We start from the raw sequence: 20269 nt of genomic DNA on the forward strand, positions 1-20269 counted from the left end.
AATAAAGAAACTGGCTTGGCCCATTTTATTGGTTAGAACATAGGTGGGTGGAGTAAACAGAAGAGAATGCTGGGAGGAAGAGGAAGTGAGGTCAGAAGTAATGCAGCTCCTCTCAGAGCCAGACGCCTCAGACAGAGAGGCAGGCTCTGCTCTCCCAGGCAGATGCACGCAATGAAGCTCCTCTGACCTAGGATGGATGTAGGCTAGAATCTTCCCGGTAAGCGCACCTTGGGGTGCTTACACAGATGATTAGAAATGGGATAAATTAATATGTGAGAATTAGCCTAGAAGAGGCTAGATAGAAATGGGTCAAGCAGTGTTTAAATGAATACAGTTTGTGTGTTGTTATTTCGGGCATGAGCTAGCAGGCGGCTGGGGTGCTGGGGACGCAGCCCCGCTGCTCTTATTTCAACATAGTGTCATTCCCAATGAGTTTATATGGGGGCTAGTGACATCCTAATTACCACAACAGGCACCCCTTGCTTGCTATTAAAAGCACAAAGAAGTGAGAAGTGGGGTAAATATTGATATATTAAATGATGAAACATACCAACAATAATCTAGAATATCTCAGATACTGAGCCAGGTCAAGTTGGGTGCTTGATCAGGTTGCATTTGCAGACCAGTGGAAGAAGACAATTCTCAGTTCTTACAAAGCTGGTGACAGACAAGACTCACTACTCAAAGTCACACTGAAAAGGTAATCTGCATACTTTTGAAAGGAAAACTGGTATCTACATTTGTCTGTAGTTTTACACACACACACACACACACACGCACACTTATTTGTTTATAGCACTTGCTAGTCACAGCCTGAGCCAATGACCTCACTGAAGTCAAGTGTTTAAAAAAAAAAATGGAAAAGACAAAGTCTTGGCAGTTCAAGGAACTTGACTTCGTTTTATAATTTTCAATGATAAAAATATAGCAATGTTTTGGAATAAAATCCTATAAATACATGCGTTACTGAATAGAGAATGCTGGAAATCGGGGCTTGTGTGAAGTAGAGGCAGTGACACATGAAGACAGATACACATGAACAGATGGAAAGAAGAACAAAGCTCTCATCTTGTAAAGTCTGCAAACTATGGCTGTAAGGTATGAGGAAAGCTTTATCTATGTAAATGAGTCTATAAAATCAGACACCACAGAATATATTATTCATGATTAAATGAAGCTCCGGGAAACTCATGAACTCTAGATGGACAGTTGTAGAGCCTGCGTGGGACCAAACTAGGCCTTCTCCTTGTGGGAGACAGCTGTGTAGCTTGGTCTACCTAGAGCCCCCTGGCAGTGGGACCAGGATCCATCCCTGGTGCATGAACTAGCTTTGTGAAGCCCATTTGCTATAGTGGGATGCCATGCTCAGCCTGGATACAGAGGAAAGGGGCTTGGTCCTACCTCAACTTAATGTTTCAGGCTTCATTAACTTTCTATGGGAGTCCTTACCCTTGGGAGGAGTTGATGGGAAGTGGGTCAGGGAGAACGTAAAGGGAGCAGGAGGAGGGTGGGAGTGAGTACTGTGGCTGGAATGTAAAATAAAATTGAAACAAAAAGTTAATAATTGAGTTTAAATAACATCAAGCTAAACCTTCAAAAGAGAAAAAGCAAGCGAAATTTAAAATTAAGTAAAAGAAACATATTTGTGTTTTTAAAGTGAAAATAACATAGAAAATAATAGGTCTGAAATGAATAAAACAGAAATGCACACAAACACACAGCTACATGAACACACCCATACACATACCTATATATACACATATATTCATGCATACCCACATTCAATTAAACACATGTTCAGATACATATACACACACCCTTGACAAGCAAATTGATTACTAATGTGAAGACTGAATCATATTATAATTAATTAACAGAAACTAGGTAGCATAAACAACATTCATTTCAAGACAATGGGTTCTCTTTTGCGTTCACACTACCAATCCATATATAGCGGGCTTCTTCATGTATAGGAACTCCATCCTCATGATTTTATTACATCCCCAAAGCCCCATTTCCAAAACTCATACACTAGACACTAAAATTTCACTATTAATATTGCAGAAGCAGGAAATATTTATTTCATGGCACCCTTAATAAGAGAAATGAAATGCAAAATTTTAATGAAATAGCAGTACAATTTGGCATTATTTAGGTGGTAATTCATATGCCTAATGACACAATTTCAGGTGTGTGTGTGTGTGTGTGTGTGTGTTGGGGGGTGCACACATGTGGTTCTGAGAATGAGTGTCTAAATGTGATTTTTAAAAAATCCATCCACAATATTATCTCAAGTAATTTATCATATAGATAAATGTTTATGCATTTGAAGAGAGAAATTAAATACATTATCTTTTCTTTTAAGAAAAACAAATAATACTTCTGATAGGTTTAAGACATTACATTTGCAAGGACCCATATGCCCTTTGGCAACCTCATAAAAATAAATTGACCTTATGTTTCAAAGTCATCTTTCAAATTACAGAAAAAAAACATGAAAATTTTCATAAACTATTCCTTTGCTATAACTTTAATTAGACTTTAGCATCAAATACTTTAAAAACATGTATGTGAAATTCTAAAGAGATTAGTATTGCACATTTCTAGAAAACACATTTAGGTGTGTGTGTGTGTGTGTGTGTGTGTGTGTGCAATCATTCCCCTAGAAGATTCACGAAGTGCAAAACTGAAGAAGACTCAAGCAGAAGGTAAGAGCACCATCCTTAGGCTGGAAAGGGCAAGGACTGGGTGGAATAAAAAAGGAGAGAAAACACTGGTTAGTGGAAACATCCTCAGTCTCAGTTTCTTGGCCACCTCTGAGAGGAGATGGGTAGTCTCTGCCACAGCTCCTAGACTGTGTATGATTCTTCATTATGGTGCTAAATTCAATGCTGCCATGATGACAGACTGAAACCCCTAAGGACATAAGACAACATGCATAATTACTCCTTGTAACTTCTCCTCACAGGTATTTCGGGCTCAGCACTGAGAGAAGTAGCTACGATAATCCATTTTGAAACTCAAATACTTTGAATCTCACAAATCACAGTAAATGTATTTAAAGCTTTCTAGTTAGTTAAGTAGGAATGACTACCCTGTAAAACTTCCATAATGAATTTAAAGATAGGTTGTTTTTTTTATAGCAGCAAATTTGGGCAGAATAATGGAGTTCACATATCTTCTCTGTTACCTTCCTTTATCCGGCTTCGTTCACTATCAATATCCTGCAACGGAACAGTGCATTTATTACAATTAGTGAATACACAGCAATGAATCACACAGCACCAAGACCGTGTGTTCCAGCAGCCTTTGCTGTTGTATTGTATATTGGTGGGATTATAAAGTGTATTATGTTTTTTCACGTATCGTGCACACTTCTCGGTTCCCTGCTAGGTCGTCTTTATCGTCCCCTTTGCCCTTGAACCTGTTGTTCCTCTTACCATCTGACCTGTTCCAGAATGTCACAGATCTGTCGCCACACAATGCAGTGACTTTTCATATTTGTTTCATTCCCTTACAAGTGTGACCTTACATTTCTTCCACGTTTTTCCATAGCTTATTCATTCCTTTCTTTTTGCTCTGCAAAACAATTCACTCACTGGTTATATCAACATGTGTAATTTTTTAAGTGTGTTCACCTACTAACGAATATCTTAATTTTTCTAAGTTATCACAACTGCTAATTAAATTGAAACAAACGTTTATTAAAAGTTCATGTATGGGCTCTTATGAGGATTTATAAGAGATTGCCAATTTGAAAATTAAACTACCCCGAGGTCAGGGCAGAAGTGCAAATATTGTACATCCCTTGAGGTGGAGGTCTTTTCAGTGAGAGACTCATAACTTGTCAATGCCATCTCTGCATCCCAATGAATACCTGTTAAGAATGGTGAAGGATGTGACAATTAGCACAGCCCTTTTAAATGAGAAAAAAATGAAACATTATTTTTAAATTATTTATTTTTATTTTTTTATTTTTATCATTTCTTGAAGATTTAATAAAAAACTTGTCACAGTTTTGTCTCTCTCTAGAGGGAATGAGGGCTATGGCAAAAGCACAATGTAGGTGTCTTTTTTTTATGGTATCTTTTTTTGATTAACTGCCTTTGCTGCGGTTGTTATAAATGGATGTTAAGTCATACTCTTTGCCACTAGATTCCATTTAAAGACACAACATACATTTACCTGTCAGGTCTCAAAGTCAGGTTAAGATTTATGTATAAAGTGACCCTTCAGAAATGATGCATCCAAACCAGCTGATGAGCTTGCGGCTCACCTTAGCTGGCATCCAGCTCAGTGCTGACCAGGCATGCCCTAATAATCCATTGCGGGTTCCTCTGAATCACAAAGCCTTGTTCTTATCTGAGTCTGAATTGTTTTGTTTTCTGTCCTAGTACTGGATCAGCGAAAACAGTATGAAAAGTGAGCTTAACATGGGGCTTTAGACCTAAAAGAATCTTCCTCTTCTATAATCACCCGATGGAATCATTTTATTTATTTCTCACACAAATAATGCAGGGGTTTTCATTGTCTATGTGCCACAAAAACTAATATACTTTGTCTATTTCCTTTTCATGAGCATTGTGCATTTGTTGTTGATTTTCCACTCTGAAAATTGTAAGTCTTTGGTTGTGTGTTTATTCTGTCTAGGGTTAACCTGGCCCTGCTTGTTTTGTATTGTTTGTTGTTCTTTTAAGGACACTTACAATGAGATTCTAAGATATAATGTAGAAAAGAAATGTTATCATTTTTTCTTGTTTTTCATTTTCTTCCTTCAGACTAATTATCATCCCCTCCTTAAACACATCTTGTCCAACAATGAGAAAAAGCAATCCTTTAACTTCATTCTTGCCTGTCTTCCACCTTCTCTTGTGTTGTATACCTCGGTGTCTTTAGTTCTGTGTATCCTTTCATGCCTTACAAGTCACCAGAAGTAATCCTGCCAGTCATAGTGATCTCTCCTGAGACCAGCTTTATACTTCAGCAAATGAGTGACTTCAGAAGATTTAGCACACATCTGCTCCAGTCTACTGACACACAAAATAAAAATGATAAAACTAACAATTTATCAAATGCACAGTGGCTGGAATACAACCTGCCCAGAGCTTCTCTGTCTATCACTGTTATAGCCTAACTAACCTTTTATTGCACTTCTTGACCACAGGTCAGTCTATCCCAATGTGTTTTCTCTTACTTTGCCCTTACTTTCCTGTTCTTATGTCTCACTCTTATGATTCATTCATTCTAATCTCTGTACACCTGACCTGGGATTTACAGAACTCATTTTATTAATAACATTAAGTATACAATGTGTCCTGATTTAAACCAAATCTATTAGTGAAGCATCAGTCAGTACTTACTTTCAATATTTTCAGTAATTTTTGTGAAAATAATATTGAATATTTTAATAAACTGATCATATGGTTTTCATTTGACTTCATTTACCATAGTGCAAGCTACTATTATTACAGTTCCACAAATGAATTTTAAGACATTTAAATATAGTATGTTTTCTAAGTAGGTGACCTAATATTTTTTTTATTTTAACACTTATTTAGACACCTATTGCATTATGATGCTACCTTTTGTAAAATTATTATTGATCCCAGGGCACACAATAAAATTCATAGGACTCATTAACAACATACAATCCAGAAATGATAATTAGCTAGAAAACATAAAAATAATCAGTAAAAAATAAATAATTTGCAGCAAAAAATACCACCACAATAACTAAAAAAAAAAACACAATTACACAGGAAAAAATATTCTTTGCCCAGTGTGTGTTCTACATGCTGACTTTAAAAGCATGGGGGTAAGCAATCAGTATTTTTCTTAAATCAGAATAAAAGAAAACATTTATACATATTCTATCGGTGTGTATCAAAGTTAGCAGAACTTTTAAGAATGTTTGTTATTGTTCTTTAATATGATTTTGTATTAATTTTTTGAGATTTTCTTGCAAATGTATTTTGATCACATTCACCCCTTTCCTGCACCTGCTACCAGAGCTCCAAAACTCATCCCGTTTTCTTGTACTCTTTTTTATGACCTAATAAATTCAGTTTGTGCTGACCATAAGTAAGGGAGGGGGGCCACCTTTTAGATGATGCTCAACCTTAAAAGCTCATACTTTTAAAGGAAACAGATTCTCTCTCCCTTGTAAAGAGGCAACTGTTTACAGCTCTTCAGTGGGAGAGTTATTGAGACCTGATTCACTGCTAAAACGTTGTCTGGCTTGATATTGTTCATGCCTTTCCCAAGCAACAATAGCTACTGTGAGTTTCTAAGTTCAGAGGTCCTGTTATATCTAGAGGACCTTGCTTTCCCATGACCTCGTTCCCTTATAATCTTTCTTCGCATTCTCCCTGCATGGGACCTAAGCCTTGTGATGGGGTGATAGAGCTGTCTCAGTTTTGGCAGAGCCCTCTCTAATCACTTGTTCTCTGCCCATTGACCAGTTGTGAGTTTCTGCATTACCACCATCTTCTACACATAAGGAAGATCCCTAATTAGGTCTGTGGTCTTAACTATAGGTATAGAGTTATGATTTTACAGGATACTTTGGTGTTATTTCCAATTAGAAACCATGAGTTTTTGGTCAAATGTACAGTACAAGAAATACGTTTTCTCCTATGCAATGAATCTTAAATTTAATTACAAAGCAGTTGGCTGTATTAACGACATTCATGCCACTGTTGTTCACATAGACAATGTTCTTCCCACACCAATCATTGCTATAGTTCATAGGATTCACAGGTGAATAAACTCTTGATACCTTTCCTACTAGACCACATAATAAATAAAGATTATTTAACAAGAAGGAGGCTTTGTAATCAGCAACAACCACCAATTTGATTTATCCAAGTTTTGCAACAAGTGTATGGTATCTGGTGTGGGAGGTCTTTATGTCTATGTGTTGCTTTTATAGGTTAATGAATAAAGAACTGGCTTAGCTTATAACATGGGAAGATGAAGACAAAGTTGGAGAGATGCCATGGAGTCAAAAGAGTCAGACATGCTGAAACTTTGCTGAAGCTACTGCCGTGTGGTAATATACAGATTAATAGAAAAGGGGCTAAATTAATATAAGAGTTAGACAATAAAAAGCTAGAGCTAATGGACCAAACAAAACAGTGATTTAATTAATACAGTTTCTGTGTGATTATTTTGGGTCTAAGCTAGCTGGGCGGCCAGGACGAACAAGTGGCTACTCCCCATAAAAGGTATCTTTAGCAATAATGTCTTTGCATCAAGTTCTTGTGATGTGGGCAATCAAGTACAGTAGCAATAGTTTATATTATTTTAGAGGTCATTGGGACACATCTACTGACATGATGAAAGGCATCCCCTTCCAGACATCCTATGGTATCTAACAAGAGCATTATGCCAGTTAATCCCACATCTAAAAATCCACCTGAGTGAGAATATGTAACATTTACATTTTTCAGCCTGGGATACCTCAGTCAATAAGTTTTCAGTTCTGATTATTTACCATCTCATTTCATAATTTATTTTTTTCTTTAGAGTCAAATAAAATGCCATTGACTATGGATGCCACATTTTCATTATATGTTTATTGTTTGATAAACATTTTGGTTGTATCTAATACTTAGCTATTGTGAAGAGAGAAGCTATGGATACTGGGAACTAGTCTTTTGGGTGTATAGTAGGGTCATATGGCTTATCTGTTTCTAGTTTTTTGAGGAAAAACCACACTGATTTCTAAGAGTCTGGCAGTTTACCCTCCCTGCAGGAGTTCATGAGGTTCCCCCATTCCCAACATCCCATGCAGCATTTGTCACAAGTCATGTTCCTAATCTTAGACATTCCTTCTGGGATATGGTGAACACCAGTTTAGATGTTTAGCCATTTTATTTTTTCTCGTGAGAACCTTCCACTCACTCCCATGACACATTTTTTGATATTGTTGTTTTCTTGTTGTTTAATTTTTTAACTTATTTGTATATTCTCTACACTAATCCACTGCTAGAGATATTGTACATGTTTTTCGTTTTGTTTTTCTATTCTGTAGGCCGCGTCTTCAACTAATTAGCATTTTCCTTGGGAGTACAGAAGTATTTCAGTTTCATCAGGTGCCCTGGTCAATTGTTGGTCCTGTTTTCTAGGTTATCAGAATTCTATATAAAATTCCTATAAACTAAAATGTATTTTCTGGTTTTTTTTTCCCACTAAGTTTCAGGTCTAAGACTGAGTATTACTTTGATTTTTTTGTTTGTTAGTTTTGTTTTGTTTGTTTTTGTTTTGTTTGTTTTTATTGACTTTTTGAGACAGGATTTCTCTGTATAACAACCCTAGTCCTGGAACTCTCTTTGTAGACCAGGTTTGTCCTTTAATTCACAGAGATCTGCCAGCCTATGCCTCCCTAGTGTTGGGATAAAAGGCATGTGCTACCACACTCGGCTCTTAATACTGAGTTTTTTCTATGTTCTAAATTGATTTTTGTGCATGGTGAGCATGAATGATCAAGTTTCTTCACATGCAGATGCCAAATTTTCTTAATGACACTTGTTCACTTGTTCTTGCTTTTCTCCTGTATGTTGGGCTTGATTTTGTGTCGTTGTTAAAATTGAGGTGTCTGTAAGTGCATGGACTAATATCTGAGCCCCGAAACCTTCTGCATCGATCAACATATCTGTTTTTGTGCTGAAACCACGCTACTTTGCTTCTAGAGAAACCTAAAATCAGGACGGGCATTTTCAAGGAGTGTTTTTTAGTGCTTAGAATTATGATGGCTATTCATGATGGACATTCTCTTATGAAGCAACTTTCATAATCATTTCCAGATAAATAGATTTTAAAAAGTGTTGAGGTGCTAAGGTTACATATATAAGTGAAGTGTCACTTTCCCTAAGATAAAACATCTGCCTAAATTTCAGCTTGGATCAAAACTAATGGTGTTTGCCTAAATTTAGGACTGTAAAAGTAACCAACACACACACAATATGTACCTTTAAAGTCTATTTCTGAAGTTATTATATACTTTGAACTATTTACAGAATCCCTTTTTATTTTGGAGATAATTTGAAACTAAAGAAAACATTAATGCTCAGACTCTAAGAGCAGTTTTAAGCTGGGAATAATGTTCTGATGCTGTGACAAAAAAAAAAAAAAAAAAAAAAAAAAAAGCTGCCAAATTATCAGCAAATAGATTTCTTGCTAATAGCAAGTAATGCTTTCTCTGACAGAAATGATCCTGGCCATTCATTACTGCGATCTAATTACAACATTCAGATGCATTTTCTTTTCATTCCCTTAAGGGAGATGCATCAACAATGCCTGGGTATGTGATGGAGATGTTGACTGTGAGGATCAATCTGATGAAGAAGACTGTGACAGTTTCTTGTGTGGACCACCCAAGTACCCTTGTGCCAATGACACCTCCGTGTGCCTGCAGCCGGAGAAACTCTGCAACGGGAGAAGGGACTGTCCAGATGGGTCAGATGAAGGCGACCTTTGCGGTATTGCTTGTTCTGTCCCATTTTCTTCCCTCCAGACATTAGGCCATTTTAGTTTCTTCACATCTATTTATAATCATCGCACTCATTTATTCCTTTTATTCCTTTCAAAAGAGACCTTTTGCACTGAAGCCAACACAAAATTTTTAGGCAATTAATGGCCTAATAAATGATCCAGAATTTCTGAAAACAACAGCAAAAAAGAAAGGAAAAAACTAGATGATGCATTACCAGTTGCAGGGCTCTCAACGTATTTCATCTCTAGCTCCTGACTACAGTTTCTTTTTTTATTATTAGACTTTTAAAAATAAAATACCAATCAAAATGCCCAATCCCTCCCTCATTGCTGAGCCGATTACTGTCAGGAGTCATTAAGAACAGGAATTCTTCTCACTGGTGACCTGTGGGGTGCAGCTCCCCACCACTGTGCGGATGTTGAGTCTTCAATCCCTACAGGAGAAACTGTGTTTTTGTTTGTTACAGCAAATGGGGAGAAGCTGGATAATGAGACAGACTGAGTATTGCCTGAGTTGCTATGCTACTGTCTCTGTCTGGAAGTCTTTGAGGAATCGTTTCCCTGAGTATGCGTATCTAGTTAAACAATCAATGCAAGAGAAGTTAAAAGAACTTGGAATAATCAAACAATGCATATGAAGGAAAATATGTTTTCCGTTCTTCAGAGATCAGAGATTTATATTGTAGAGGATTTAGGGATTTAGATATGTTTGCTAAACCAGGCTGAAGGAGGCATCTGTTAAAAAGTCTGAAGAATGATAAGAACAAGCAATCCCTGGAGCTATGTATAATAATGACTAGGAAAGGAAGACTAAATTGACTGATCCAAAGAGTAAAAGGTTATATCTGCCCTGTAGTTGTGTTTGTACACATCTGAACATCATAGTGAGTTGCATTATGTGATAATGCTTGTCACTGCATGTTAAATTGTATGTAATAAAACAGCCACTCCTTCAAAGAGTCTATAATTCTATAAGATTATCTTGAAACAGTAAAACTAATATACAAGCAAAATAGATAAAATGAATGCAAACACCAAATTAATTAAAGCACTACAAAAAGTAGTCTTCATGGAATACATGCTAAATTTCCCTTTTCCAAATTCATTTCCTTCTCTTAACATCTCATTATGCCAACTAAGAGACAAGTGAAGATGAAAAGTAGAAAGATGTATCTAAGGCATCCACAGTAGGTAGAGAAACAAAAGGGCCATCTGTAATAAGAGTACCATAAGAATGTTAGGTTTAATGCCGGGCGATGGTGGCGCACGCCTTTAATCCCAGCACTTGGGAGGCTGAGGCATGCGGATCTCTGTGAGACCAGCCTGGTCTACAGAGCTAGTGCCAGGACAGGCTCCAAAGCCACAAAGAAACCCTGTCTGGAAAAACCAAAAAAAAATGTTAGGTTTAAATAGAAGATGATGTGTAAAACCCAAGACAGATTAAATCCACTGGTCACTGGTTCAGCTCAAATCTGCAAAATAATAATAGTAAATCAACACTGCTTAAAGGGAAAAAGAGATGTTCACTTATGTTCCAGTAGGCAGCATCTCCCTCATGAAAATTGCATTTATTTCTGGATTTTCCAGAGGGTATTTCTCCTTTTAACTTTGATTCATCCTTGAATCCAAATTGACTACAGCTTTAAAACAATGAGTTAACGTCTGTGCTTGTAGCCTGAAAAGGAGACAAGATTGGCGTTTCTTTCTTTGGCATTACTTCAAGAGTAGTTTACATGCAGAAATGTGCGGGTAACCCAAAATACAGGAGACAAAATTCTGTCCCAAGGCAGCAGTATTTCATAGAGAACTTCATATGGCATCATCTGTTCTCTCAGAAGACATGGCCAGGAGGGATGTAAAGAATGAGAACCAAGAGCACAAATAAGAACCAGAGTGGCTTCCTATACTTACTTATACTCAAGATAACGAGCCCAAGACTGTAATCTCCTAGCCTTGTGGAGAGATTATGTTCCTGCCAGGTTCTGTGAATTACATAAAATGATTTCCAGTTTAACAACCTCTCTGTCTCCTGTCAGAAGCCATCTTTCACAGAAAGTCATGGGAGCACAAAGAACAGAGGGGCCCTAGAGTTGGTAGGGCCAACAAGAATTGTCCCTTTGGATAGGTGCGTTTACAAGAGAAAGCTTCTGGTCCACCAAAAGACAGGGAGAAGGCTGTTCTTGGTGGCAGAAGGTTCTCAGAGGGGCAAGGAGTGATGGCTGTGGGGGGTCAACTATGTTACTTCTTATAACCAAATGTGGGTTCAGACACCCAGCAAACTTTCTTTGCACACTGAACTCCTTCAAGCCAGAATCTGTATTCACCTGATGGAGATTCACTAGAATTACAGGGCAGTGTTCTTCTTTTGCTGGTCCCAGGGGAAGGAAGTTGAGTGTTTCAGAGTGGTGGGGTATAAATTGCTTTTTTCTGAATGTGTGCCAGAGTAGTTGGTGTTCCCGAAGACCCAAAAGAAGCTGCCCAGACTTTGGTTAGGGAGACAATATTGGTACAGTAATAAACAATTTTAAAAGAAGTTTCAAGGTTAATAACAAAGTTAAAGAACTGATAATGCATTGGCTGTGAGAATACAGATATTTATCTTATATTCTCAGTTTTAAATTTTAGTGTGAGTTTTGTTTTTATTCAACTATGATACCTAAATCCACAGGTAGCATCAAACATTCTTAGTGCTAAGATAAAAGTGATATTTGAAATAAACTTAAACTATTGTGAAGATTTTTTTCTTTTATTCTTTCACCTGCTAGGTACAGTAGCATTTTTTTATAGTAATTCTTTTTTTTAAAAGAGTGTCAATTGATTCAAAATAGGGCAAATACTTCAAAATGGCTACCAAATGGTTATCAAATGGTTATGATTACTGAACAACAAGCATATTTAGAAATGAATCTAATTTTTTTCTTCTGAAATAATACCTAACATGAAGTGACTTCTTAAAGAAAAATGGTTAATGAAATTATATTCCTTTTCTTGTTGATGAATAGTATGGAAAAGAGGTAAACCATATAGAAACCTTTAAAATGTAGAAATCTTTTATGAACACCTTGCAATTCAACCCATTCTTACAATAAGTATACTAGAGACACCAGAACATACTATATTATACATGTAAATATCACTATAATTTGTCAATTATTACACAATAGCAGGTTAGCATATGTATGAACAAACACAATTAAATCAGTTTGAAGGAATATTTTTTTCAATCTCTATTTTCCTTGATTTTTGTTGTTTTGCTTTGTTTTAAGATAAAGTCTCACTCTGTAGACCTGGCCAGACCTGTACTCACTGTGTAGACCAGCCTCCAACTCACAAATTGTCCTCATACTCACAGAAATCTGTCTGCTTCGGTGTCCCTAGTATAGGGACTAGGGGCATTTATACCCAACTCAAAACATTTATACTGCAAAGCAATATGGAGAAGCTTCTAGGCTTGCTTCTGGGTTGCTGTGTAACCGTTGCCTGCTTCGGAACAATAGGAAAAGTAGGAGACAGTAGAATTGTAAAACATTCTATCTTAATCTAGAGCATGACTTATTGAGATTTGCCCAAGCTGGCTCAAATTTTATGTTATATCGTTTTTTAAACTTTAATTTTATTCATCAGATATCTTTGTCTATTCAACATCAGGGTAATAAATACAATTAGAAATATTCTATGTCCCCCGAGAATCTAAAATTTTGTGATTAAAAAATAACAATAAATGCATAAATCTAAAGTTAAACACAGATGGTATGAACGAAGCATTCCATTTCTATAAAAACTATGTGTGTTATTCATATGGTGAATAATGAATGCTCATTACTTGTGCCAAATTACAAGAATAAATTTGCTTGTGTATTATGTGTTAAATTTCCATGACCTCATTGAATTAATCATAATAACCAATATATAGGGCAAAGGTATAAAGAAAACTACTCTTCATTATGACTTTAATTACATATGAATATATAGCTTTATTTATAAGCATTAAATACTCAAGTAATCAGTTTCTGTCTCTCTTTTGAAAGACGTCTACAATAGATTTTTCACAGATTCTAAAAGGCCACAGGTTATTTTCCTGGTTTTTACAAAAGTATGAAAACAATTTACATCAGTTGGTTAACCCAATCTGTACTCAACACATTTGCATTAGTGGACTAACCCAAGCTATGTTACAAATTTAGTAGAAATAAAAACTTGTATTCTCGTTTCTTATTATTTAGAAATAAATTCTGGCATTAGATCATTTGTAGCAGTACTTATAGCCAAATAGTTGTGGGAGATTGTCTTGTAGTGGGTGCAAAATCCCTGACTCCAATTTGAGTTAGAGAATCCAATCAGTGAGTACTGTGGAGTGAGAAAAACCATGTGACTGAGACCATCTGCTCCTTGACAGATGAGTGTTCGCTCAACAACGGAGGCTGTAGTAACCACTGTTCTGTTGTTCCTGGAAGAGGAATTGTCTGCTCCTGCCCAGAAGGACACCAGCTCAAGAAAGACAATAAAACCTGTGAAATCGTGGACTACTGTGCCTCCCACCAGAGGTGCACCCAAGTGTGTGAACAGCACAAGCACTTGGTCAAATGCTCCTGTTATGAGGGATGGACACTGGATACGGACGGTGAAAGCTGCACCAGCGTGGGTGAGTAGATTCCGCCATCCATGGAAGCAAACTCTAAAACACCTTGAAAAGATGCAGCAAAAGAATTCCATTTATTCCATATATTGACTTTAAATGTTAGAAGTTATTTTATAGATATTCCCTTTCCTCTGCAAAGGAGTTATAACATACCTTCCCCATAATAGCCCTCTGACTCTTAGCCGTCTGATCACTCCTACTGTTCTAGCTTGTGATCATCACAATTGCCTTCTCATAGCATGTTTCATGAACAAAACATCATATATTTGAATTGTACATTGCTACAACTGGACATTAGATAATGATAAATTTTTCTGATCACTGGAATCTTCTTGAGTCCCTGTGGTACAGGTCTATGGGTAAAGCTAAAGAGTTTCCTGAAATTTGCCCCCCAAAAATCAGGTGTTCCTAGCTGTGTGGATTTACATCCAGGTAGTTGAATCAATTCCATTAATCCACCTCTCTGTTTTTATCTTAATATCATGCATGTAGTACAACTTTGAAGTCAGGGATGATGATACTTCTTGAAGTTCTTTTATTGTATGACTGTTTTAGCTACCCTGGGTTTTTTGTTTTTCTATGTGCAGCTTAGTATTGTTTGTTCAAGGTCTTGAAACATTGTTTTAGGATTTTAATAGGGATTGCATTGACCCTGTAAATTACATTTGGTAAAATAGCATTTTTATTATGTTAATCCTACTGATCGATAAGCATGTGGGATCTTTGCATCTTCTGATAGCTTCTCCAATTTCAAAGACTTGAAGTTAATGTCACATTAATTTTTCACTTGCTTGGTTAGTGTTACACCAGGATATTTTATATCATTTGTGGTTACTGTGAAAGGTGTTTCCCTGATTTCTTCCTCTGCCCATTTATCGTTTGTGTTTAGGAAGTCTACTGATTTTTTTTCAGTTAATCTTCCAGTCAGTCACATTTTGGAAGGTATTTATCAACTGCAGAAGTTATTTGGAAGACTCTTTGGGGGTCATTTATGTATACTATCATATCTTCGACAAATAAAGATACTTTGACAACTTCTTTGATTTCCTTTAGTTGTCTTATTGCCCTTGCTAGAATTTGAGTACTATATTAAATATATATTGAGAGAGTGTCAGCCATGTTTTTATTCCTGGTTTTAGTGGAACTGATTTGAGATTTTCTCCATTTAATATAATAAAGGCTACTGGCTTGCTGAAAATTGCATTCATTATACTTACATATATTTCTCGTATCCCTAATCTCTCCAAGACCTTTATCATAAAGGGGTATTGGTTTTTGTCAAAAGCTTTTTTAAAGTCTAATGAAATGATCATAAGTTTTTTTTTTCCTTACAGTTTGTTTATATGGTGGATTATATTGACAGATTTCTCTGTGTTATACCATTCCTGCATGTCTGTGATAATGTCTACTTAATCATAGTGGATGATGTTTTTGATGTGTTCCTGGATTCATTTTCGAAGTATTTTATTGAGTATTTTAGCATCAATGTTCATGAAGGATATTGGTCCTTAATTCTCTTTCTTCATTTTGTCTTATATAATTTATATATGAGGGTAACTGTGACCTCATAAAATGAATTTGGATATGGTCTTTCTATTTCTATTTGTGGGGTAATTTGAGGAGTATTGAGTATTGGAATTACTCTTCTTTGAAAGTCTAGTAGAATTCTACACTAAAACTATCTGGGATTTTATTTGCAGGGGTGGGAGATACAGGGGAGACTTGTGATTATTTTTATTTCCTTAGGAGCTATAGGTCTATTTAAACTGTTTATCCGATCTTGATTCAACTTTGGTAAGTGTTATATATCACGAAAATTACCCATTTCTTTTAGATTTTCCATTTTGTGGAGTACAGGCTTTTGCAGTATACTTAATGTTTCTTTGAATTGCCTCTTTGTCTGTTGCTGTATCCACATATTTTCTCTCTGCCTCTTAGCTTGGATAAAGGTTTATCTATCTTTTTGATTTCCTCAAAGAACCACATCTTTGTTTCAGTAATTCTTTGTATTGTTTTTATTTTATTGTCAGTTTTAATTTGATTGCTTACTGGCCTTCTACTCCTCTTGGGTGTGTTTGTGTCTTTTGGTTCTAGAGCTTTTATGTGTGCCGTTAAGCTGATAATGACAGTTCTCCAAATTCTTTATATAGGCACTTAGTGCTATGAACTTTCCTCTTTGGAAACCTTTTATAGTGCCCCATAACTTTGGGTATTTTGTATTTCCTTTGAATTCTATGTCTTTATTTTCCTTTTTTATATCAGCCTTGACTCAGTAGTCATTCAGTAGAGAGTTGGTCCGTCTCCATTCATTTGTAGATTTTTTTGTCCTTCTTGAAATCAAGCTTTAATCCATGGTGGTCTAATAAGGCATAAAGCTTTGTTTTAATTTTCTTGTATCTGTCCTGACTTGCTTTGTGACTGATTATATGATCGGTTTTGGATAAGGTTACAAGAGGTGCTGTGAAGAAGATATATTCTTTTTGTTTTGGTGAAATGTACTGTAAATATCTTTTAGGTTCATGTCATTCATAATGTCTGTAGATTCCATTATATCTCTATTTAGTTTTTTTTTTTTACTGAATGATCTGTAACAGGCTTTTTCTTGGGTCACCAACCAGCTCCAAATCATGACATGGATTCTTCTTATTAGTTATTAATGCTTGGCATTATCTTATGCTTGTTCCACAATTTCAATAACTTAATTTAGCCTATTTTTCTTCATCTATGTTTTGCATTGGGCCTTTTAACTTTTGTTTCTTTTGTACGCCCTACTCCAAGTCTGACTGACTGGCGCCAGGTGTCTTTCTTCCTCACTCTTTCCTCCTGAGCCTAAATTCCTCCTTTTACTTATTCTATCTGTCTAGGAGTCCTGTCTGTCACTATACTTCCTAACTATCTGCCATTCAGCTTTTTATTAGACCTACTAGGTACCTTTGTCAGACAAAGCAACACATCTTTAGATCATTAAACAAATGCATAAAAAACAAAAGTAACATCTTGTTGAGTAAAAATAATATTTCACATCAACTGTCCATTGGTGAGAATGGGGTATTGAACTCTCCACTATGAATGTGTAAGAGTTGATGTATGGTTTAAGCTTTAGTAATGTTTTCTTTCCAAATGTAGATGCCCTTGCATTTGAGGCATAGATGTTAGAAACAACCATCACCTTGGTGAACTTTTCCTCTAATCAGTATGAAGGGCCATTCCACATCTTTTTTGATTAATTTTGGTTTGAGTTCTCTTTGGTTGGATATTAGAATAACTACCCAAGCTGGTGGGCCATTTTTTGGCATCCATTCTGTTATGTGTGCCTTCTTATTGGAGAATTGAGTCCATTTATATTGAGTGATATCAATGGCCAATGATTTGGTTGTGTGTGTGTGTGTGTGTGTGTGTGTTTCTGTTCCTTCTTTGGGTTATGCTGGTTTGAGCTGATTTATTGCCTATATTTTTGTGGGTGTAATTAAACATCTTGGGTTGGAGTTTTCCTTCAAGTGTTTGTATAGGGCTGGACTTGTGGTTAGATGTTTAAATTTGACTTTATTATGGAGTATCTTGTTTTCTCCATCTGTGGTGATTGAAAATTTTGATGGGTACAGTAGTCTGGGCCAGCATCTCTGGTTTCAGCATTTACAGTGCTTCTGTCCAGGTCCATCTGGCTTTTACTGTCTCCATTGAGAAGTAGGGTAAAATTACAATAGGCTTGCCTTGGGCTTTTACTTGGGCTTTTCCACTTGCAGCTTTTAGTATTCATTTTTTGTTCTGCATGTTTGCTGTTTGGTTTATTATGTGGGAGGGGTCTTCCTTTTCCGGACCAATCTATTTGCTGTTCTGTAAGTTTCTTGTACCTTTATAGTTATGTCCTTCTTTTGGTTAGGAATATTTTCTTCTATGATTTTGTTAAAAAGATTTTCTGAGCTTTCAGCTGTGTGTCTTCTTCTATTCATTTATTCTTTTTAGGTTCGGTCTTTTCATTTTATCACAGGTTTCCTTGATGTTTTGTGTCAGAAATTTCTTAGACTTAACCTTTTCTTTGACTGGTGTACCTTTTTTTTTTTTTAATCTTGTCTTCAACGCCTGAGATTCTCTCTTCTAATTTTCATCTGTAGTTCCTGTTTGCTTGTCTGACAATTCTGTCAGTTTGTGCTTTCTTTTATTGTTTCTATTTTCAGGTTTTTTTACTTTTTGCTTTAACTATTTATTTCTTCTTTTTCATGATTTTCTTGGCACTCCTTAAGGAATCTAATGTATTCCTCCATGTTTTGTTTGCCATTTTCTTTTTTTAATGAAAGAAATTATTCACTTCTTTTTTAGGAAACTGTTATATCTGTAAAGTTGGTTGTAAGGTAATGCTCTTGTGGTTCAAGTGCACTGAATATTCAGGGAGTGTTGTAATGGGATGGGTTGTTGTTGTATTCTTACACTGACCTTTAGGCAACAGGATTTGGAGCAATTATAGGCATAGGTACCAATTTCTGTGTTTATCTTTGTTGGATAGAAATTATCTTCCTTGGTTTCTGTTTCATCTCTAGTCTTCTTACTGTGGTGTGTAGACAGTCTCTGCCTGAGTTGGGACCTGGACTTCTGATTGTTTAGATATTATCTGGTCCAGCAGCAGACTGCTGCCCAAGTTGGGGGCTGGAGTTCTGGCTATGTAAATGGCCTCCAATTCTTCCAGGGCTCCTCTAGATTTCAGTTTGCTGGCCTGAATTCGGGTGGAGTAGGACACTTCTGAATGGTTTTCAGGGAGCTCCAGTGGTCTCTGGTGTTTAGGATACTCATCTATCCTCTGGTGGAATAGGAAGCCTCTGCCAGAAGTGTGGGCCTTGTATGCAGGGAGCTAGTCTGGCCTCTGGTGGAATAGAAGTCTTCAGAAATAGGAGTCATTTTAATTAATCTTGATGATTGCATTTCAACATATTCATCATTTCAACATAATATTGTATTATTTTATGGCCTATGTATGTAAATGTGTAATTTCTAGTTCTTATGTTTTGTGGAAGTCCCTTAGTCCCTATGATTTATTAGACTTCCAAGAATGTGTGCATTATGAGCCTTCACTCATTTTATTTCTTCTACCTAGGTGAGATTTTCTCCCTGTCTTCTAGAAATCCAAGCTATACTTTAAGCCTCACTAAACCAAGTATTTCTTTATTATTAAGTTTTTTTTTCTTACTTCCATATATATTTCCCTGTATAGGGCATCATATTCCTGGGTATGTATTGATCACGGTCAGATTTAACTTTTTGTAGTCCTATTTTCCCCTTCTTCTTATTTATCATTCCAATAAAATATGAAAACATAAAGTAGAAAATAAAACGATGGGGATTCCTTTGTTTGAAGGAGTATCCAGTTTGTGAAAATTAAAATGTAGTCAAAGAAAATCATATTTTCAGAGCTCATTAAATCACTTCAATTTTTATATTTTATTGTATAATATGTGGCTGAATTTTTCCTGTTAAAAATTGAATCATCACCTATAATAATAAGGCATATTTATTCTACTCTTTCTTCTGAAAGATTCTAAATCAATTAATCCAAACAAGAAGCTAAAAAAAAGCAGTTTATTGTGTGAGAAGTGTAATTTTGTTCAGAGTAGAGAAAAAAAATATCAGACATGACCGCATTGTTATGATCATAATATAGTGAGATCTTAACTTATACATTGATAAAGATGAAATTATCAGAGTATTAGGGTGGATCAGCATCATGTGAAATAACTCATAGGTTAATAAGTTTCTACTTTTCTAAAATTAAACTATAGAATGCAGATAACCAGGTTAACGTTAATCCCTTAATGGTGTTGGCATAAGCTTCTCCAGGAGGAAGTCCATAGAGAACTATTTAATAACTCATAATTCTCTTGCTTTACACCTGCTTCATTTATTATGTAGGAAGAAAACAAATACGTGTTATAACATTTAGGTGGAAATGAAGGTTTTCCTACATGAATAATTTAGCCAGTTGATAATAAATTACTCCTTGAAACATAGATATTAATGCCACTGTCAACATTTATATTATTCATGGTTATGTTTTATTATTTGATTTAATTATCCATGTAAAAGATTTTATTCTATATTTCTGTTATTTTATCTTTTTGGAAAAGCAAATGCCTCATAGCATATTAA

At 35.9% G+C, this 20269-nt stretch overlaps 1 protein-coding gene across 1 annotated transcript in view; it reads left to right on the plus strand.

Moving 5' to 3' along the window:
• The window catches only part of Lrp1b (LDL receptor related protein 1B), a 1445827-nt gene that overhangs the window by 814706 nt on the left and 610852 nt on the right, over positions 1–20269 (plus strand). Inside the window, 2 exon segments of the mRNA XM_050139953.1 lie at positions 9282–9482; positions 13892–14137. Coding sequence (XP_049995910.1) covers positions 9282–9482; positions 13892–14137 — 447 coding nt within the window.

The sequence above is a fragment of the Alexandromys fortis genome, unplaced genomic scaffold (genome assembly GCF_014885135.2).
Source record: "Alexandromys fortis isolate MF-2015 unplaced genomic scaffold, M_Fortis_MF-2015_v1.1 scaffold_33, whole genome shotgun sequence".
NCBI classification, from domain to species: Eukaryota; Metazoa; Chordata; class Mammalia; order Rodentia; family Cricetidae; genus Alexandromys; species Alexandromys fortis.